At 43.0% G+C, this 20,520-nt stretch overlaps 1 protein-coding gene across 3 annotated transcripts in view; it reads right to left on the reverse strand.

Annotated features, from left to right (window-relative positions):
• Positions 1-20,520, reverse strand: part of LOC127000830 (uncharacterized) — a 58,197-nt gene that overhangs the window by 15,386 nt on the left and 22,291 nt on the right. For 2 of the 3 annotated variants that reach the window (XM_050864897.1, XM_050864895.1), the window contains exons 1-7: positions 5,087-5,253; positions 4,323-4,422; positions 2,630-3,211; positions 2,005-2,184; positions 1,451-1,713; positions 837-1,071; positions 211-353 (exon numbers count right to left, since the gene is read on the reverse strand). In XM_050864897.1, the coding sequence (XP_050720854.1) occupies positions 211-353; positions 837-1,071; positions 1,451-1,713; positions 2,005-2,184; positions 2,630-3,206 (1,398 nt within the window). In that variant the 5' untranslated portion in view covers positions 3,207-3,211; positions 4,323-4,422; positions 5,087-5,253. Of the gene's footprint in view, positions 1-210; positions 354-836; positions 1,072-1,450; positions 1,714-2,004; positions 2,185-2,629; positions 3,212-4,322; positions 4,423-5,086; positions 5,254-20,520 lie in introns of those variants that run through there. The other variant, XM_050864896.1, reaches the window with a different exon arrangement.

Genomic DNA, 20,520 nt, shown 5'->3' on the forward strand with positions numbered 1-20,520 from the left:
CCTCCCATTCCATTCTTCCTTCCTTCTCTCCTTCCCTTCCTTCCTCCCTCCCTTCTACCTCCTTTCTTCCTTCTTTCCCTTCCCTCCCATCCTTTCCTCCCCCCTTCTTTCTTTCCCTTCCCTCCCATCCCTTCTACCTCCTTCCATCCTTCCTCCCCCCCTTCTCTCCCATCCCTTCTACCTCCTTCCCTCCCTCCCTTGCTCCCTTACCTTCTGATCCAGCTCCTCCCTGGACAGCACCGCCCTTATCTTCCGTGTGAGGTCCTTCACATTTTGCTTCACCTTCTTGATGCACTGCTCCTTCCAAGCCATCTCCACCATCTCCCTCAGCTTGACCTGCTCCCTGGTGATCCCTGCAGGTGGAGTGTGGATTGGAGTGAGTGGTGGTGATGGAGGTGGTTGGGGTGTGTGGTAAAGTGGGGAAGTGGAGGAGTGGTATGGGTAAGAGTGGAGTGGAAGGGAAAGGGTAAGAGGGCGGGTGTAGGGGTGTGAGGTAATGTGGGAAGTGGAGGAGTGATGGAGGAGAGAATGGAGTGAAAGGGAAGTGGAGTGGAGGGGTAGTGGTAACAGGGAAGTGGTGTAGGGGGGTGAGGTAAAGTGGGAAGGTGGTGGAGTGATGATATGTGTGTCAGTGGAGTAAAAGGAAAGTGGAGTGATGAGGGAATGTGAAACGTACCCCACGAGAACAATTTTTTCTTTATATCACAACTAGACAAACACACGTACACACATGACAAATTGCAACTCCAGGACGTGAAAAAAAAGGACGAACAAAATACACCAATCAACACACACACATACAACCCCCCCCCCACCCCGACCCCATCTACACTTACAGAATCGGCTTTTAATGGTGTAGAGGTCCAGGTAGCCATCATTCACCTTCTTCTTCCCGTCCTCATTCATGGGAGCGCTCATGCCACTCGAGTCCTTGAAGTAGGGAACGGACAGCCTCGAGTACGCCAGGTGCTGCCTCTGCCCGTCCTCCCCCCTCGTCCTCCGCTTCACCCCAAGGCTCGTTGATGTGCCCTCTGGCGTCCATGCCATGTCTAGTTCCTTTGCTGCCTCGGCCTGGGGAAGGGAATGATGGGAAGTGAGGGGGATGAAGGGGGGAAAGTGAGGCAGTGAGATGATGCTATTTAGCCATAAGATAAATGAGATTATTAAGCTGAATCTTTTTTCTGATGTGACATGGATAAAGAAAAAGATAGAGAATGAGGGAAGAGTAAAAACTGTGACGAGATAGAAACAATACACACACACACACACACACACACACACACACACACACACACACACACACACACACACACACTTACTTTCTGATGAGAGACGGGTAGAAAAAAAGATGACAGAGGGAAGAAGGAAAAACTGTAACAGGATAAAAACAAATAGCTACCACATACACACTTACACACACACACCTGCATCCCACACCTGTCCTACACACCTGCGTTTTCTGGTTCTTCTTCAGCGCCAGTTCCAGCTTGGCAATAGTGGCGCGGAAGGCTTGCTGGAGGGCCAAGTTGAGTTGCAGTGCCTTGTGGTGTGACGTTTCCTGCGCCAGTATGCCCTTCACCACCGCCCCCATCGCCGCCCCGCCCCCGGCATACTCAGGGGCCAGCGAGGGGGTGGAGGAGGAGGGGAAGGTGGCGGTGGTGGCACGGGTGGAGGGGTAGGGGAAGGTGCGGAGGGTGTGGGAGCCGGAGTGTTCTGGGGTGAGGAGGAGAGAGAGGAGTGAGTGGGGGTGTGTGTGGGGGGTGAGGCCAAGGTGAAACACATATACACATTAATCATCAACCAGACTCAAACACACTCACTTGCTAGACTAATTCTCTCTCTCGCTCTCTTTTTATTTTTTTATTTAAACTTAATATATTACACGACATATGAATATTTATGTTACCGAGGCAAACAGCCGAATGTACGAGGACACAGAAAATACAGAAAATAAGGATGCATATGTCTGGTTGTGCACTTCTCTCTCTCTGTCTCTCCACCCACCTGACGTCTGGAGGGAGTCTTCGTAGAGGGAGAAGATGATGCGGTTCTGCGCCTCCACCTCCCTCGTCTTCTCCTTTGGCGGAATGAGTCCCTTCATCTCCTCATCAACCTCAATCTCTTCCTCTTCTTCCTCTTCCACTTCCTCTGCTTTAATGATTCTCCGTCCTCCAAAGACCAAACCTGAAAAATTATATGAGGATTAGTTTTCCTTCCTCCTCCTTCTTTATCTCTTCTACTCCTAATCATTCTCTTTTCCCTTCTGCATCCTTCACTGTCTCTCATAATAATAGCAATAATAATAATAGTAATAATGATAACTGTCTCAAATCCAGGTTAATAGCACAAGCAAAAGAATGAGTAGGAAAAATATTAAAGTCATATGAAGAAAAACAAAAGGAGGAGGAGGAGGAGTGGTAATCATATTTATTAGAGCAGTAGTAGGTAGTAATTGTAGCAGCAGCAGCAGAAGTAGTTGTAGTAGTAGTAGTATAGTAGTAGCCATATTAAAGTGTACAAGTAAGAGTAGTATGTGAAAAAGTATAAGGCAAAACACAGGTAGTACACAAATAAGTAAGTAAATAAATAAATAAAGACACCCTGGTACACCTGACATCCCTAACCTTACCTGGCGGGAGGGCGAGTGGGTCCGAGTTCAGGTACAGCTCCCCTTCCCCCTGTGGCTGCGGTACCTCCAGGGGGTCTTCTGGCTCCTCCTCCACCTCCTCCTCCTGCCAATGCTCCCACTTGTACTGCTGTAACTGCTGCTTCCAGGGGTGGGCTTCTTGTAGTTGTTGCTCTTGTTCCTGTCCCTGTTTTTGCACCTGATTCTGTTGCTGTATTTGCAGTTGTTGATGGAGTCTTTCTTTCTCTTGCTGTTGTTCTATTTGCTCCTGTCTCTCTTGGTCTTCTTGTTCTTCTTGCAGTTGTTCTTGTTCTTGCCATTCTACCCCTTGCTCCTGTAGTTCTTGTTCTTGTTGTTGTTGCTCCTGCTGGTGCTGTAACTCCTGCCACTGCTGTCTGTGCTGCTGCTGCTTCTGGAGCTGCTGGTGGTCCTGGTCCTGTTCCTGCTGCAGTTCCTTGTACAGCGTCCTGATGAATTTGTTTTGCTCCTCCAGCTCCTTCATTTGCTTGTGTGGCAGCAGCTCTGACAACTCCTCCTCCTCCTCCTCATCCACCTCCTCCATGCCTCTCCCTCCCTCCATCCTTCCTGTGAGGGTGAGATAAATTTGGATGTAAGATAATCATAATCATGTATACAAAAGACTGAAAAGTCTGACTGGATTTTTTTTCTTTACTGTCAGAAGAAGTGGGCAAAGGTATTTGAAAGAAAGGGCCTGCAACAAGCTGCTATACAGAAAACAGGAATTAGCACTACCAGCATAATTTCCTTGCCAGGAGCAAGGTGAGATCAGGTGTGATAATTTAGTTTCAAAACTTGATCCACTGTTCTTAACTACCAAAGGATTATCTTGAATACATATATCAGTGAGTATCATGTTTACATCCTCCAGGTGGGGCGAGCCAAGCTGAGATGAATTGCCATAACTGTGATTTTTTTTTGCCTATGGCACCAGTAGTCTTCTTGGTGGGGCCCCAGCCTGTTATGCTCATGTAACTGAAAAATCCCAGCTTATGGCATTGGGCAGGACACGAACCTGTCCTTCTGGACGTGGCACCCGCACGCTAACCACTCAGCCACCGCCTCGCCTACGTTACTAGTTTAGTGTGGGCTGTCTGTTACACATTTAGCAGTTTTAATTTGCTATCCATTAAAGTTGGTTGGGCAGTTGCAAATAGTTTTTATGTTGATCATGATCATAGTTTCCTACAAAACTTGTTACCCAAGGAAAGAAAATCCTCATTAATAAAGCAACGAAGAAGCACACTCCCAGCACCCCACAGACACCAGGTTCAGTCCCTCAGGTAGAGAAGGCAAAACTCTAGAATTACACCCAGTTTTAGATGACACACCTGACTACCACCAAACTAGTTTCCTTACATTCAGGGTTTTCTTAAACTAATTGAATCCCATGTAAATTTTATAGGTAATAACATATCACACCTATAATAATAACATTACCACTAAGGACAATAACCTATTGCCATGTAATAATAACAGTAAATATCTATAACTTTACCTGTCTCACAATGGTATAGCAAACTTTATTTCTGGTATTGTTCCAGTGTTTATAATTAATTAGCTAACTCTCACCCATCATACCACAAGTTTTCTGAATTTTCCTCCTCCCTCCAAATGATAATTTCTGTAAAAAAATAACGCAGATTAATAGGAAGAATGTCAATATGTCAATACTAACCAGAAATACAAGTGTTGTCCTCAGAATATGCAGACGATGAAATATTGGCACCTCAGTCCTCACCAGACCATGAGGAGGCCGGACTCTGCTGCTGCCTTGACTGCAAGTGACAGGATCAGAATGAAGCATATTCAATTCTAACCAAACCTAACATCCCAATTTTGGGGCTTTATTTACTTGAATTAACTATATTTCAATCTAACAAATACTCACATCCTTATGGGAGGGTGGACACCCCCCTCCCACCCTCTACATTTGACCATTTATGCAGGAAATTGGTATGAAGACAGATGAATAAGACATGAACAAAACAAGTTGTCAATAAAATTAATGTAACGCTGCTGTGCAATGGGTGTAAAACTAGAGAAATATAATAACCTATCACTGCTACATTTGTGTTTCAAATCTCGGAAGAAAAGTAAGTTGCAATGGAATGGGTTACCAGAGGGATGGCCAGGACATTGTAACCTGCCAGAATAAAGCAATGCCACCCCTCGGAGCTGTGTGTAATTATGGGTCGTATTTTCAAACACGACCCTGGTGGTGGATCCTTCCTCTGTACCATGAACCTAAAGAAACACTTATTAGAACCCGATTGCTTCCCTCTTTGACCTTTAGAAATAGCTGACGTGAGAACTGAAAGTGCCTCATAATACCGACCTATGGAGCAACACTATAAAAAACAATTCAGCTGCGTAACACGAGTGAGCCCCGGACGAGACGAGCAGCACATCCCTCCCACAGGCTCCCTTAGTCGAACATACCTCGTCAGCGGGTGCCGGGGGTCAAAGTGGGCCGCCTTGACCTCTCAGATAAAAAGGACACACGGCGGCACTATAAATAATCCATAAGGAAGGGCTTGCCGCTAATAGGTGTTCTGCCCGTCCGCCGCCGCCCGCTTGTTTACCTTGCCGAGACAGTGTTGCCAGATTGTCGTACTCACCCTCGTATGTTTGCCGATTTCCGACCCAAGAACTATCTCCTTCACCCCAATAACTGACTTCATACATAGTTATCGTAAAAACGGTTAATTATTGGTGCTTCTTGGCAGTAGTTATGGGCCAGAAACCGATAACTACGATGCTAGGAGTACGATAATCCGGCAAGGTGGAAGGCAAGATACGGGCGCCACGAGCCGAGCCGTATACGTATTCTTAAACATTTCGGCGCCCAAGCAAACACTGATTGACTTATTGATAGTTTATTGTTGCAGGTATACAACAATGAAACAGAAGAGTAACACTATATATATCCTCACAGTCTTAAATAACACTAAAAGATTAAACAGACGAGCATATTCTCCTCCCATTACGACTGTTTCCCAAGGCCACAGAAAAGATTATCTGGTTTTCCATGGGTGTTCATTTCCGTTCAAGATGCAGAAGTCGGGTAAAACTATCACTAGGATCATAAAATAGTCCATGAAAAACTTTGAGAGGTTTTTCAAATACGTAACTGAACTGGCGGTTACGAGGGATCAAAAGATAGCTCATTATGCTACGAAAAATTATTAGTGTGCTCATTTATGGTCCTACTAACACATGACCTATACAGCGACATAGAATGATTATGTTATGAAAGGGGGGGGGGGGGGGTAAGTCTAGGGTGATCGCAATGTCTGTCACGGAAGGGGTTGAGTAATGTAAACGTGGCTGGCCGTGTCCGTAGAGTTTTCCGCGTCACTGCCTGGACAACGCTTCGCCCGTAACGCATTGTCTATCTTGTGGGCGTTGCAGAGTTGGTGTCACTCTGGTGGACATTGCTGAAAAATAACCTGCTGCTAATAAGTTCCCCGGTGCTAAACTGTGGCACGAGATTTCCGAAGATTTGTTGAACTATTTGTAAATGTTTTGTGTACGACAGACTTTGTGGCGAAAGCTCTAAAAAGGTGTTAGAAATTTTGTGTAGTAAGTTGCGATTCTGTTTTGTTACTACTTATGAGCATTTGGAAGACGAGTGACGATCCTTCTACTACTACTACTACTACTACTACTACTACTCATTTTAGTATCAACCTGCCTTGGAAATGTGCTCCTCAAAAACTGTATATATATAAAGGGAAAACTAAGAAACATTAATTTGTAATGAGCCCAAGCCAACACAGCAGCAGACCACACAGAACTAGATATGAATAAATGAAGAGATAAAATAAATAATGCAGAGAGTAAATATCAAGATGCTTCAATCGTATGCTCGTACACACACACACACACACACACACACACACACACACACACACACACACACACACATTGTGTGTGTGTGTGTGTGTGTAGATCAAGATAATACATAAAAAACGCAAATCAAAACACACACACACACACACACACACACACACACACACACACGTTCGTTATAACAACCGAATCACTTAGTTCTTATAAATGGCTCTTTTTCACAACACTCGTACATAATTAACAGTAAATGAGAGCCGTAAAAGCGGAGCCGAATATCACACAATTCTAACATTTTTTCTCTTATTTCACTGCACGAGCCAAAGCTTCGTTCATTTGTTTCAGAGGAATGGATTGAAGCTTCACTCATTAGTTCGAAGCAATGAATTGAAGCGGGCGGGCGGACAGTCATTAGGCTAAATCATAATTATTAGATACTTAGAGTAGTAATTGTAATGGCCCGAGGGGAGAGGGAGAACGACGGGAGGAGAGGAGAAGGGAGAGGGAAATACGGAAGGAGAGGAGAAAGGAGATAATGAGAAAGAGGAATGAGGGATTGGCGGAAGAAAAGGCGAAAGGAGAGATAATGAAAGGGGAACAGAGGGATTGACGGAGGATGTGAAAGGAGAGAGAATGAGAGAGGAAAGAGGGATTGACGGAAGAAGAGGTAGAAGGAGATAATGAAAGAAAAAGAGGGATTGACGGAAGAAGTGAAAAGAAAGAGAATGAGATACAAAAGAGGGATTGACGGAAGAAGAGGTAAAAGGAGAGATAATGAAAGGGGAAAAGAGGGATTGACGGAGGAAGTGAAAGGAGAGAGAATGAGAGAGGAAAGAGGGATTGACGGAAGAAGAAGGGAAAGGAGATAATGAGAGGGAAATAAAAGAGAGATTGAGGGAAGAGGGCAAGGTAGGATGAGTGAGATGGATAATAGAACAAATGATAAAAGAGGAAAAAAACGAGAGAGAGAGAGAGAGAGAGAGAGAGAGAGAGAGAGAGAGAGAGAGAGAGAGAGAGAGAGAGAGAGAGAGAGAGAGAGAGAGAGAGAGAGAGAGAGAGAGAGAGAGAGAGAGAGAGAGAGAGAGAGAGAGAGAGAGAGAGAGAGAGAGAGAGAGAGAGAGAGAATTGCTCGCTCTAATCCTTTGTAATACTAAGCCTAATAACAACGGCCATCGCTAGAACGAGAACGACAGCTACAACGGTGTGGTGTTACCGTCATCGAGACACGACAGGCGTTGCAGTAATACATGTGTTTTTATTGACATACAAAACATACATGAGATGATAGAATACGGAATACATGGGTTCGTGGCTTTCATGTATCAAATCCAAAATTGCTTGCTATGCCAACTTTACATATATTGGGAAACACATAAGGTCATGGGAGTGGCCCCGCCGCACCCAGCTGGCGGGTCATGGTGAGGCCCCGCCCGCCCCGTCCCCAGGCGCTACCACCCTGAGGCAGTGGCGGGGCGGGGAGGGCGTGGAGCAAGAGGGGAGGAGATAACGGAGTGACAGGTGTGTGTGTGTGTGTGTGTGTGTGTGTGTGTGTGTGTGTGTAGGCATGGGTAAATCTGACCTCCGCGCGGGTAATCAATGTTCGCCCCCATCACCTTCTCCTTCACTTCACTCCACACTCCAGCGCTCGTCGGAAAAGTCACGACGCGGTGGAAATATCACGCGGCCTTGATGCTGTCCTGCCGCCTCGACGATGATGGAGAGCTGGGGGCGAGGGCAAGGCTGATAAATGTGTCCTTGAGGCCCCGTGTCCGCTTCCATTCATAAATCATTATTATTATTATTATCATTATCATTATTATTATTATTATTATTATTATTATTATTATTATTATTATTATTATTATTATTACTGAGATCCATGAAAGGGCATCAATGGAAAATATAAAATTGATATAGCCCCAAACAATGAGCAGACAAGAATATATAAAAAACGAGAGTGACAGCAAAGTAAGGGAAAATATTAATAAAAAGAAAACAAAAAACAATACCTAACGAGTAAACAGGTGGGCGTTAACTTTACCCTTAACCTTATCAACGTCAAAAAAAAAAAAAAAAATCACTACTTCCTACATTAACGTTATCGGGCTGGAAATCTTCTTGCGTTAACTCAAGCTCCCTATACGAACTTTGGAACAGGGAAGAGGGAGGGAGTACTTTTTGTTCGGCCCGGCTCTGCGTAAGGCTAAATAAAGCTTTTTTTGTCGGGTTCCAATTTACTACGTGGCTGGGCAGGCTGTTCCTCGCGTCCCACACCATATATTTTTTCCTCTCACTGCTACGGCGGCTGCTTCGTATCTATCTCACGGTTGTAGCTGTTTCCTATCTACTTCACTGCCATGGCTGTTTCATATTCATTTCACTGTTTTAGCTGTTTCCAATCTACTTCACTCCTATGGTAGTTTTTTTAATCTCATTGTTTTAGCGGTTTCCTATCGATCTCACTATTACGTTGGCTGTTTCATATCTACTTCCCTGCCGTGGCTGTTTCGTATCTCCTTCATTACTGTTTCTGTTTCATGTTTCCTTACTACTAATCCTGTTTCATATTAACCTCCCTACTACTGCTGTTTCATGTTTCCTTTCCTGCAATTCCTGTTTCATTTCTATCTCCTTGCTATCTGTCTCATATCCACCTCACAGTTATGGTTTTCACATCCCCTAACATCTATTATCTATTCAGCTGTCATCTATCTATCTACTATTACCATCATTATTATTATTATCTATCTCTTATTTGTGATTTTTTTTTTGTTTCATTATGCTTGTTCCTCATCTCTTAACATCTGCATCCTTACCTGCAAGTCGATTTTTCTTAAGGTCTAGGTTTCTTTTTCTTAATTCTTGCTCTTCATTATTTTGTATATTAACTTTCATCGTAATTGAGCCCACTGAGTCTGTTAAATTCTTCCGCTTCGTTGTTTGTGGGTAATCATATCGGCATTTTACGTTTTTTTTTCTATTTTTTTTTTCACTTTCCTTTCCTATCTTGAAAACCAGTATTTTTTTTTCTATCCCATGTCTGCTAAGTTGTTCATTATCATTTTTTTATTATTATTTTCACTATACTATTCTACCTATTCTGCACCACTCGCTATTCATTTCTATTCTACACTATTCTACTCACTATGCTATCCTGCACTATTCACTACTCATTTCTACTCCACACTATTGTACTCACTATACTATCTATTCTACACTATTCATTTCTATTCTACTCACTATAGGAGCAGCAAGTAGCGGGCTTTTTTTTATTATTGTTTCCTTTTTTTGTTCCCTTGAGCTGTCTCCTTTGTTGTAAAAAAAACAAAAAACAAAAAAAACAAAACTATTCTATCTATTTTAAACTATTCGCTATTCATTTCTATCCTACACTATTCTGCCCACTCTTCTATTCTATTATACTGCTTACTATTTAGTCCACTATTCTATTTTTTGACCTATTTTTACATATTCCTTTCCTCTAATCCACATACTTCAACCTTGCAGCACTCGGTACGCTTATTTTTCCTCTTAAATCTAAATATATCAAACCTGAATCCTTTTTTATTTCAACCTATTCTTTCCCTTTCTTTTATGAACACGTGTCGAACTTGTAACGCTCTGGGTACATCTCTTCTTGAATCTAAATATATCAAACCCGAAGGCCTTTTTTTAATCTCCAATCTTTTTCTTTTCGTTTGTGACTAATTTAATCCTCTTTGATCCCGTTGCGAACACAAAGAGACTGGAGTGGTTAAAAGTGTCTTGTTTTGCCGGCGTTGTTGATTTTGCGATGGATAGTGGCTTAAGTGCGCTCTCTCTCTCTCTCTCTCTCTCTCTCTCTCTCTCTCTCTCTCTCTCTCTCTCTCTCTCTCTCTCTCTCTCTCTCTCTCTCTCTCTCTCTCTCTCTCTCTCATTGGGACATACAAGATCAAACGCGTCAATCACGCCAACGAACGCAAATAATCGAACGCGGGACGAAAGGAAAAGGGGAAAAAATACCAGACACGCTCCGCCAATTAGTGATATTATCGGCGGGGGAAAAAGGGAGACGGACGGACGGACGAGCGGACGGATTGACGGACGGGCGAGTGATTAAGGCATTTCGGGTAGTACTTTTTAATATTTTTTCCGAGGAATTGTCATTTTGCTGTTGAATGAGTGCGTGGTATGGCAGAGTGATAGATAGATAGATAGGCAGATAGATAGATAGATAGAGAGAGAGAGAGAGAACTAAGCTAGGATCCGTCTTTTTTATGCAACAGCTCCGAAGAATTCTAAATATAATTACCCTCTGCCTTTTTCTTCCTCTTTTTCCTCTCTCCTCTCCCTCCCTTTCTCCTCCTCCTCCTCCTCCTCTTATCTCCTTCCGCCTTTATCTCTCTCCGGCCTCTCTTTCCTCTTCTCCAAAGTGTATGACGTAAGCACACACACACACACACACACACACACACACACACACACACACACACACACAAGATGAGGTAGGTATGCTAAACAATAAAAGATAAAGCGTTGATTGAAAAGACTACACATTTTTTTTACGTGAACTGGAATAAAATAGAGTAAAACCAAAAATAACATAGAAAAACAGAAATATGAAACTGTACAGAAAAAAATACACTTGATTATTTTGTTACTTGAAATAAAGGTATGTATAATTTGGGCTTTGATTGGCAATTAATTAACGTCATGAAAATAGAGGCGAGTATTATTAACAGATGCTACACTCCTGATAATTACAAAGAGTCGTGAATATAAAATGCAAAGGCTATGACTAAAGTCGCACCACCCGATATATACATAAAAAAAATGTTGTGAATATAGAAAGACAAATATCATGAACGGACGAGAGAGGAGATGAGCCAGAGAGAGGAGAGAGAGAGGGGCCAGAGCTTTGATACAGAAACAGATAAAAATAACAATAATGTCGGATCCCTTGTATACAAATAAAACGAATAAAGGATAGCATAGGTAGTAAACTAGTATAATTATTAAAAAAAAACAGTCCTCTTATCCAGAGGCGGGCGCGGTACCGAAAAATCAGTAGTGGGGTTGCGGTAGTGCGGTACTTTTTTCGGAGTAGTGCGGTTACGTGCGGTCCCATTTTTTTTCTTGCCCAGTGCGGTACGCGGTGTGCGGTACTGCGGTAGCGGTAGTCACTAGTCAATATAAAAAAATACTTCAGTGCCTTTCCTGGCTATCCATTGACTAACTAATAACTTGTGAGATACAAAAATAAAATAAAGGAGGACTGGGGGAGGGAGAGAGGGAGGTAAGGGAGGAGGAAGGGGGGGGGGGGGACAGGGGAGTAGAGGACGGGAAAGGGTGGAGGGGGAGGGAAGGGAATGCAACTTTCCGAGAGAGGAGGAAGGGGGCAGGGAGGGGGAGGAGGAGATCAGCGTCATGTGGGTCTGAGTTATTCATTTAGTATTTGATTTTGAACAATAACTGAAAAGTCAGAATGATTGAGTCACTGATTCTGATGACTGATGCCGATTGACTGAGTCCGATTCATTGTAAAAAAAAAAAGAAAAAAAAAAAATTCTGTGAGCATGCCGCGCTGCAAATGTCTTCGATAGTTTTCTAAGTACCGCAAAAAGTACCGCAGGATTTTTTAGTGTGGTCCGCGGTAGTGCGGTATTTTCAGAGAGTTTGCGATAGTGCGGTAGTGCGGTACTATTTTTCTGATGCAGTACTACCACACTACCGCACTAAGTACCGCACTTGCCCACCTCTGCTCTTATCTACCCCCGCCCCCCCCCCTACATACACACACGCAAAAAATAATAATATCGCATCGCTTGTATATAAATAAAAGTGAAAAAAAATAGTGAAAATAGTAAAAAAAAAATGTCAGCTTAAGAAACTTCACTCTCCCCATACAAGAAAAAGGTGATAATACCGCGTCTCTTGTATACGAATAAAACGAATAGAGAATAGTGAAGATAGTAAATAGTAGCAATAGTAAAAGAAATATCAACTTCGCTAACTTAACTCCAACCGCTATAAAGGAAAAAAAAATTGCATCCCTTGTATATAAATAAAAATGAATAAAAAATAGTGAAAAGAGTAAAATGATATAAATGGTAAAAAAAAACTTCACAAACTTCAGGAAATAACAATAATAATAATAATAATAATAATAATAATAATAATAATAATAATAATAATAATAATAATAATAATAATAATAATAATAATAATAATAATAATAATACCGCATCCCTTGTATAAAAATAAAAACGACTGAAAATAGTAATAATAGTAAAGTAATAAAAATGGTAAAAAATAAATATACTAACTTCACTAACTTCTCACTCTCTCCCCCACCGAAAAAAAAGAATAAAAACGAAAAGAAATAAATAATATTGACATCACATCCAATCTGAACAACTAGAAACAACAACAACAAAAAACAACAACATCGTGATTGATCCCTTCTGTTAACTTCACTAACTTCACCGCCCTAAAAAAAAAGTAAAAAAAAAAATAACCTTCAGAATTCAATAAAAAAAATCCAGACTTGAGAAGAGTAACAAAGCACCACCGATACTTAATTTTTCTGTCTAATGTTTGTTTTTTTCGAAGTCGAGAAAAAAAAAAAAAAAAAAAAAAAAGGCACTCAAAAGAAAATGGGGTTCGAGACTCAATTTCAGGGGTGACCTATAAAACTTTCCTTATTGGTTTATTTGTTTGTGATCGTTCCCGTTGACCTTTTAGCGTGGATATCTGCTCTTAGCTTGGTGTATTTTTTTTTATATATATTTAGATTTAAGAGGAAAAATGAACGTACTGAGAGTGCTACAAGGTTGATGTGTGTGGATTAGGGGAAAGGAATATGTTAAAATAGGTCTCGGAATAGAATAGCGGACTAAATAGTAAGCAATATAATAGAATAGAAGAAAAGAAAAGAAAACAGCCTAAGGGCAAAAACAAAACAAAAACAATAATGAAAAATAAAAAAAAGCCCGCAAATCACTGCTTCTATAGAAAGAGTTAAGAGGAGTGGCCAAAACAGAGGTTAATTTCGGGAAGAGAGGTGTCCTGATGCTCAGATTCTTCACATCAACTCTTTCCAAAGGTCATAAAGGAGATCAATCGGATGAGAATGAGTGTTATTTCAAGTTCATGATTACAGAGGAAGGGTCAAACTACCACCAGGGTCACAAAACTACCCCTGAAAATGACCCAAACTCTTATGAAAACCGAAATGCTTTAAAATATGGCCTAAATGAAATAAGGAGATAAATGAATAATGAAAAAACGAAGATACCGTAAAGGAGATCAATCGGATGAGAATGAGTGTTATTTCAAGTTCATGGTTACAGAGGAAGGGTCAAACTACCACCAGGGTCACAAAACTACCCCTGAAAATGACCCAAACTCTCATGAAAGCGGAAATGTTTTAAAATATGGCCTAAAGGAAATAAGTGAATAATGAAAAAAACGGAGATACCTATAAATAGCTATCATGAGAAAAGAGAAGAGGAAAAATACGTGTATGGAGAAAATGGTTTATTAAAGGGAAAATAATTAAAAAACGAAATATATGAATTGAAATAATGATATAATAATGATACAATGTGGCCCTTACTTTGTTCCTTCCCTTTTGTTGTTGTTGTTATTGTTTCTATCATTACTATTACTATTATCATACCTACTACTGATAACTACTTCTGGAACAAATACAGCATCATCACCAATAAACACAACTACTACTACTACTACTACTACTACTACTACTACTACTATTACTGCTACTACAACTACTACTACAACTACAACTACTACTACTACTACTACTACTACTACTACTACTACTACTACTACAACTACTACTACTACTACTACTACTACTACTACTACTACTACTGCTACTACTTCCATTCTCAAAAAAAGATAAAAAAGGGCAATATTACCTGCCGTCTCACTTTACTTCTTTAATATACCTCCTCCTCTTACCCTTCCTCCTCCTCCTCCTCCTCCTCCTCCTCCTCTTACGCTCCCTTCCTTCTTACTCCTATACGCTTCTAACCTTCAAAAGCCTTACCTCTTCCCCCTCCTCCTCCTCCTCCTCCTCTTCCTCTTATATGCTCCTTCCTACGATTACAACCTTCAAAAGACTCTCCTCCTCCTCTTCCTCCTCCTCCTGCTCCTCCTCCTCCTCCTCGCCAAATAGATCAGAGGGAGATGAAGGGACACTACAGCTACTAATGGGGAGATTCCACGATGGCGCAATCAGGCCTCATCCGTGTATGGGTCGCCGCGCCATATGAGGTCAGACAGCCAATCCATCGATCTATGAAGGGGGAGGGGGATGAAGGGGGGATGGGGGGAGGGGCTGAGGGGGATGAAGGGGGAAGGGGGGAAAAGTTGCGAGATATTTTGATTTCTGTTGATGGAGTTTTTTGACGTCAGGGGTTGGGGGAAGGAGGATGGGGAAAGGGAGGGGAGATAAGGGAAGGGAAACATGGAAACATGGACTAGCAGGCAGCAGAAAGCCTGTTGGCTCATTACTAGGCTGCCTGCGTTCAGTGATTTAATCAATCCGTTTGCCATAGGAGTGGCTTGCAGGGAAGGATTAAAGCACTTGTGTATCTACTCTTGGGAACGTTCAGTTCACACCCGTTGCAGCAAAGTGGCGATTAATGCGTTTCTTGAAGGAGTTGATGGTTTCTGCGCTAACCACTTCTGCAGGAAGGCTGTTCCAGTGGCGAACAACTCTATTCGAGAAATAACTCCTGCCGATGTCGGTATTACATCGCTTTGCTTGAATTGTTTTTCCGTTGTTTCTTGTTCTCAGGTTAGTTTGTAGCGTGAAGAGTTTGGAGTGATCAACGTTGCTGAGCTTGTTCAGGTACTTAAAGACTTGTATCATGTCTCCCCGCAGGCGTCTCTTTTCCAACGTGAAGAGGTTGAGTCTCTCGAGTCGTTCTTCATAGGGTTTCGTCCTCAGTGATGGTATCATCTTCGTGGCGCGGCGCTGTACTCTCTCAAGTAATTCAATGTCTTTCCTGTAATTAGGAGACCAGAACTGCACGGCGTATTCCAGGTGGGGCCTTACCAGCGAATTATACAAGGATAACATAACTCCCGGCGTCTTGTATTCGAAGGAAGGAAGATAAGGGAAGGGAGGGGATAATTGAGGGATGGGAGGGAGGAGGTGGGGGGGAGGATGGAAATGGAAGAGAGAGGGGGTAGGGAGGGGAGATAAGGAAGGGGAGGGAAATGGAAGAGAGAGGGGGTAGGGAGGAGAGATAAGGAAGGGGAGGAGTGAAGGGGAAAGAGGGAGGGAAGGGAAAGGGAGTGGATGGGGTAAGAAGGGAGGGGAGAGATGGGGAAGGGAGGGAATGGGAAAGGTTAGGTGAGGAGGGATGGGGTAGCAATGTCCGTGTGTGTGTGTGTGTGTGTGTGTGTGTGTGTGTGTGTGTGTGTGTGTGTGTGTGTGTGTGTGTGTGTGTGTGTGTGTGTGTGTGTGTGTGTGTGTGTGTGTGTTCGTTCCTTCCTCTCGTCTATTTGCTCTCACTTTCTTTTTCTTCCTATTCTGTTTTTTGTCTCCGTGTGTTTGTCTGTTTGCTTCAATTACCTTCGTTTGATTTGCCTCTTCATCGAGTCCGTCTGTCTGTCTGTGTGTCTGTCCCGGGCCCGTTGTTGAGCTGCTTGGGTGTTTGTGTCCGTCTGTCTGTCTGTCTGTGTGGGTGTTTATCTATCTATCTGTGTATGTCTGTCTGTTTGTGTGGGTGTATATCTATCTATCTGTGTATGTCTGTCTGTTTGTGTGGGTGTATATCTATCTATCTGTGTATGTCTGTCTGTTTGTGTGGGTGTATATCTATCTGTGTATGTCTGTCTGTTTGTGTGGGTGTATATCTATCTATCTGTGTATGTCTGTTTGTGTGGGTGTATATATATCTATCTGTGTATGTCTGTCTGTTTGTGTGGGTGTATATCTATCTATCTGTGTATGTCAGTCTGTCTGTATACCTGTCTTTTGAATTATATGGCTGGCTGTCTATCTGTCTGTTTGTATATGTGTATATCTGTTCGTTAATCTGTCTATCTATCTGTCTTTTTAACTATGTGTATCTGTCTGTCTATCTATTTATCTATCTCACTGTCTCGATCTCTAACTCATTATCTGTCTGTCTGTCTGTCTGTCTGTCTCTCTGTATACTTGTTTATCTAACTCATCGGTCAGGCAACTTAGCTCATTGGTGGCTGACTGGTTATACTTCATCGACTTTGTTCTGAGTGTCACAGGTTCGATTCCGGGGCGTTGAAGTGATATATATTATGGAACTGTTTGTCTGTCTAGCTCTCCGTTAACCTGTCTGTCTGTCTGTCTGTCTATGTATGTATGTATGTATGTATGTATGTATGTATGTATGATTGCTTGTTATTGTCTTGCTGTCTGTCTGTGTCCGTCTGTTAACTTTTCTTTCATTATCTTTGTCTGTGCGTCCATTTACCTGTCTGTCTGTCTGTCCACCTGTCTGTCACGTGACCCTGAACGTTTCCTGCTTTAGAAATCCATGGCAGTGTTTATGTAAATATTTATGTAAATATATGCACATCTCTCAATTAGAATCTGTCTGTCTGTCTCTCTCTCTCTCTCTCTCTCTCTCTCTCTCTCTCTCTCTCTCTCTCTCTCTCTCTCTCTCTCTCTCTCTCTCTCTCTCTCTCTCTCTCTCTCTCTCTCTCTCTCGTGTGTGCCTATCTAATTACCTTGTATAAATGTAACAAACACTAACTCAAAAACAAACACGTCCAATTAAGCTAACACACACACACACACACACACACACACACACACACACACACACACACACACACACGAGATTACATCACACATTTCCTCTACAGAATCCGATATGGAAGAGGAGAAAGAGGAGGAGGTGGAAGAAGAGGGAAGAGAAGAAGGGGGAAGAGGTGGAGGAAAAGGAGGAGGAGATAAGGGTGGGTAAAAATTAATAACAGTGCGAGATAAGGTTAAAAAAAAAAATACGAGGAGGAGGATGAGTAGCAGGAGGAGGAGTAGGAGGAGGAGGAGGAGGAGGAGGTCTTCATATATCATCAATATCGGTTTTACACAATGATCCATAAAGGAGGGAAGGGAGGAGGAGGAGGAGGAGGAGGAGGAGGGAGGAGGAGGAGGAGGAGGAGGGAGGAGGAGGAAGAAGAAGAGGAAGAGGAGGAGGAGGAATGAGAGAGAGAGAGAGAGAGAGAGAGAGAGAGAGAGAGAGAGAGAGAGAGAGAGAGAGAGAGAGAGAGAGAGAGAGAGAGAGAGAGAGAGACACGACAAGTTGAAACAAAACGCTCTCCCTCTCTCTGACACACACACACACACACACACACACACACACACACACACACACACGGGGAATCGTTATAATAAGTCAAGTTTCGTTAATTAAGTCCAATAACAATACAGTGGCGAATAAAGACAATAAGTGAATAGATCCAAATAAATATAAATAACGGAGATGATGCTGATAACGGAGGGAACAAAGGAAGGGAGGAGAGAGAGAGAGAGAGAGAGAGAGAGAGAGAGAGAGAGAGAGAGAGAGAGAGAGAGAGAGTAAACAAGGTGAACAAAAGGAACGGGAGAATCAGATCGCGAGAAAGAAAGGGAAGAGGAGGAGGAAGAAAAGGAAGAGGAAAAGAGAAAGCGAAGTGGAAGAAAGAGAAGGGTGTATGGGAAGGGGATGAGGAGGATGAGGAAGCGGAGAGAACAGAGGTATGATAGAACATAAGAACATAGGGTGGAGAAGCTGGGATCCGCGCGGGTTGATGCTCGCGAAATGTCAGTCAGCCAAATGATGAAAGGAAGGAATCTATTGTCAGTTAGCATCATGGTTAGCACAAATGACCCCAGTTTGACATTTCAGAAGAGCAGGGCGGCGTAGGGAGGCAGGATAAGGTACTGATAAGAGATGCCGCGCTCCACCTTGCCTCTTACCAAAATACCGAGGCTGACAAAACTGGCTTTATTTGACAGTACAGAAGACGCAGTGCCCCACATCTCTATCCAAACAGACAAACTAACAGACAGAGAGATATATGCCCAAACAAACAGACAGACAGACGAACAGACACAAACATCCCATGGAAAAGAAAGCGATACAGGAGGAGGAAAGGGAGAGAGAAAGCGATAGAGGAAGAGGAGGAGGAGGAGGAGGAGGAGGAGGAGGAGGAGCTGCTGGGTGAGTTCGTGTGAGAGGAGGAAAAGAAAACATGATGAAGGGGGAGGTAAGGGCGGGAGGAGAGAGGGGAGGGATTCGTGTAGAGGGAATGGAGAGAAATGAGGAAAAGAGGAGGAAGAGGGGAGGAGGAGCATAGATAGGGATCAGGAAGGGGAGAAAATATGGGGAGGGTAGGCCTAGTAAAGGGGAGGAAGGGGGGAATAGGAGCAGGAAGGAGGAGGAAAAGAAGGAAGAGGAGAAAGGAAAGGAGGAGACAAATGGAAGTGGAGGAATAAACAACGGACAAGAGAGAAAGGAGAAGAGGGTTGGTCAAGGAAAAGGAGAGGAGGAAGAGGAGAAATAAGATATAGAGAATAAAGAGAAAGAAGAGGAGGCAAAAACGTAGAAATAAAATCGAATCAGATGGAGAAAAGGAGAAAAAAGGAAGAGGAAGATGAGGAGGAGGAAAAAAGAAGAGTTAGAAAATAAGAAATATAAAAAAAGGGATGGATAGAACTAACGACAAACGAGAGAGAGAGATGAGGAAGAGGAGGGTAAAAGCAACAAAGAAAGGCAGACACCCGGACGGACAAACAGGAGGAAGGTGTCTCAAGGGAATAGAGGGAGGGGTCACCTGCCCTAATTAACTAAGGCGTATTTAAACCAGGTGGACGGAGGAAAATAAGCCAGACGAGAACAGACCGGGAAGGGGACTGTAGCGAGTCTCAGTTAGTCAAAAAGTTACTGAAAAGACGAACTAAAGAAGATCAAGTCGAGAGGAAAAGAAGAACGCCTTAAGGTTACTGTGGTTTACCTGTGTGAACGGAGATCTCGCCCCAACACCTGTAGTTAACGAGATGGCCTACGCTTACATTACCTCCAGACTTGGCTACTGGAATGAAGAGGTGAGTGTGTGCTTGTGGTGTGTGTTTTTGTGTGTTTGTGGTGTGTGTGTGTGTGTGTGTGTGTGTGTGTGTGTGTGTGTGTGTGTGTGTGTGTGTGTGTGTGTGTGTGTGTGTGTGTGTGTGTGTGTGTGTGTGTGTGTTACTGCTGGTCTATACGTTTGTCTGTGTCTTTGTCTGTCTATTTCTGTCTGTTACCCCCCCCCCCCTCTCTCTCTCTCTCTCTCTCTCACACACACACTCGGTCTCACACTCAGCCTCAGTCTCACTCTAGCTGCCTCGCTCACCTTCGTAATTTGCTCCTGGAACTTACCTGAGTTTAGCACCTGTCCGAGTTACTACCTGTCCTGTTTATGCCCGCGATATACGCCCTGTTTAAGTCACCTGCGGAATGTACAATTAGCTTTACCTGTGCAATTTACACCTGCATATTCTACCTCCGGGGTTTATTCTCTCTCTCTCTCTCTCTCTCTCTCTCTCTCTCTCTCTCTCTCTCTCTCTCTCCCCTTTCCTCCTCATCCGCCTTCTTCCTCTTCCCTTCTCGTTGCTATCTGAAATTCTCTCTCCCTCCTTTCCTCCATCTCTTACCTTGTTTCCTTCCCTCCGCTTTCTCCTTCTCTCTCTTCCGTATCTGCTTTCTCCTTTTCCTGCTCCTCTTTCATATTCATTTACCTTCTTACACTTCTTCTTTCAATTCCTTTCTTTATTCCATGCCCTTTTCTCCTTTATTTCCCCTCTGCCTTCCCTTACTTCCTTACTTCTATTCCCTCATTTTCTCTTTTTCCTTAAATCTGTTCCTTCGTCTTTAATTTACTTCGCTATTTCTTTTTGTGTGTGTACGAGAGTGAGTGTAACAGTGATTGTCGTTGTGAGAAAGTGTGAGTTTGAGACAGCAACGTAGGGAGACTGCAAGAGGCCGACTGGCAGAAACACAGAC

This window comes from Eriocheir sinensis, chromosome 19 (genome assembly GCF_024679095.1).
Source record: "Eriocheir sinensis breed Jianghai 21 chromosome 19, ASM2467909v1, whole genome shotgun sequence".
Taxonomy (NCBI): Eukaryota; Metazoa; Arthropoda; class Malacostraca; order Decapoda; family Varunidae; genus Eriocheir; species Eriocheir sinensis.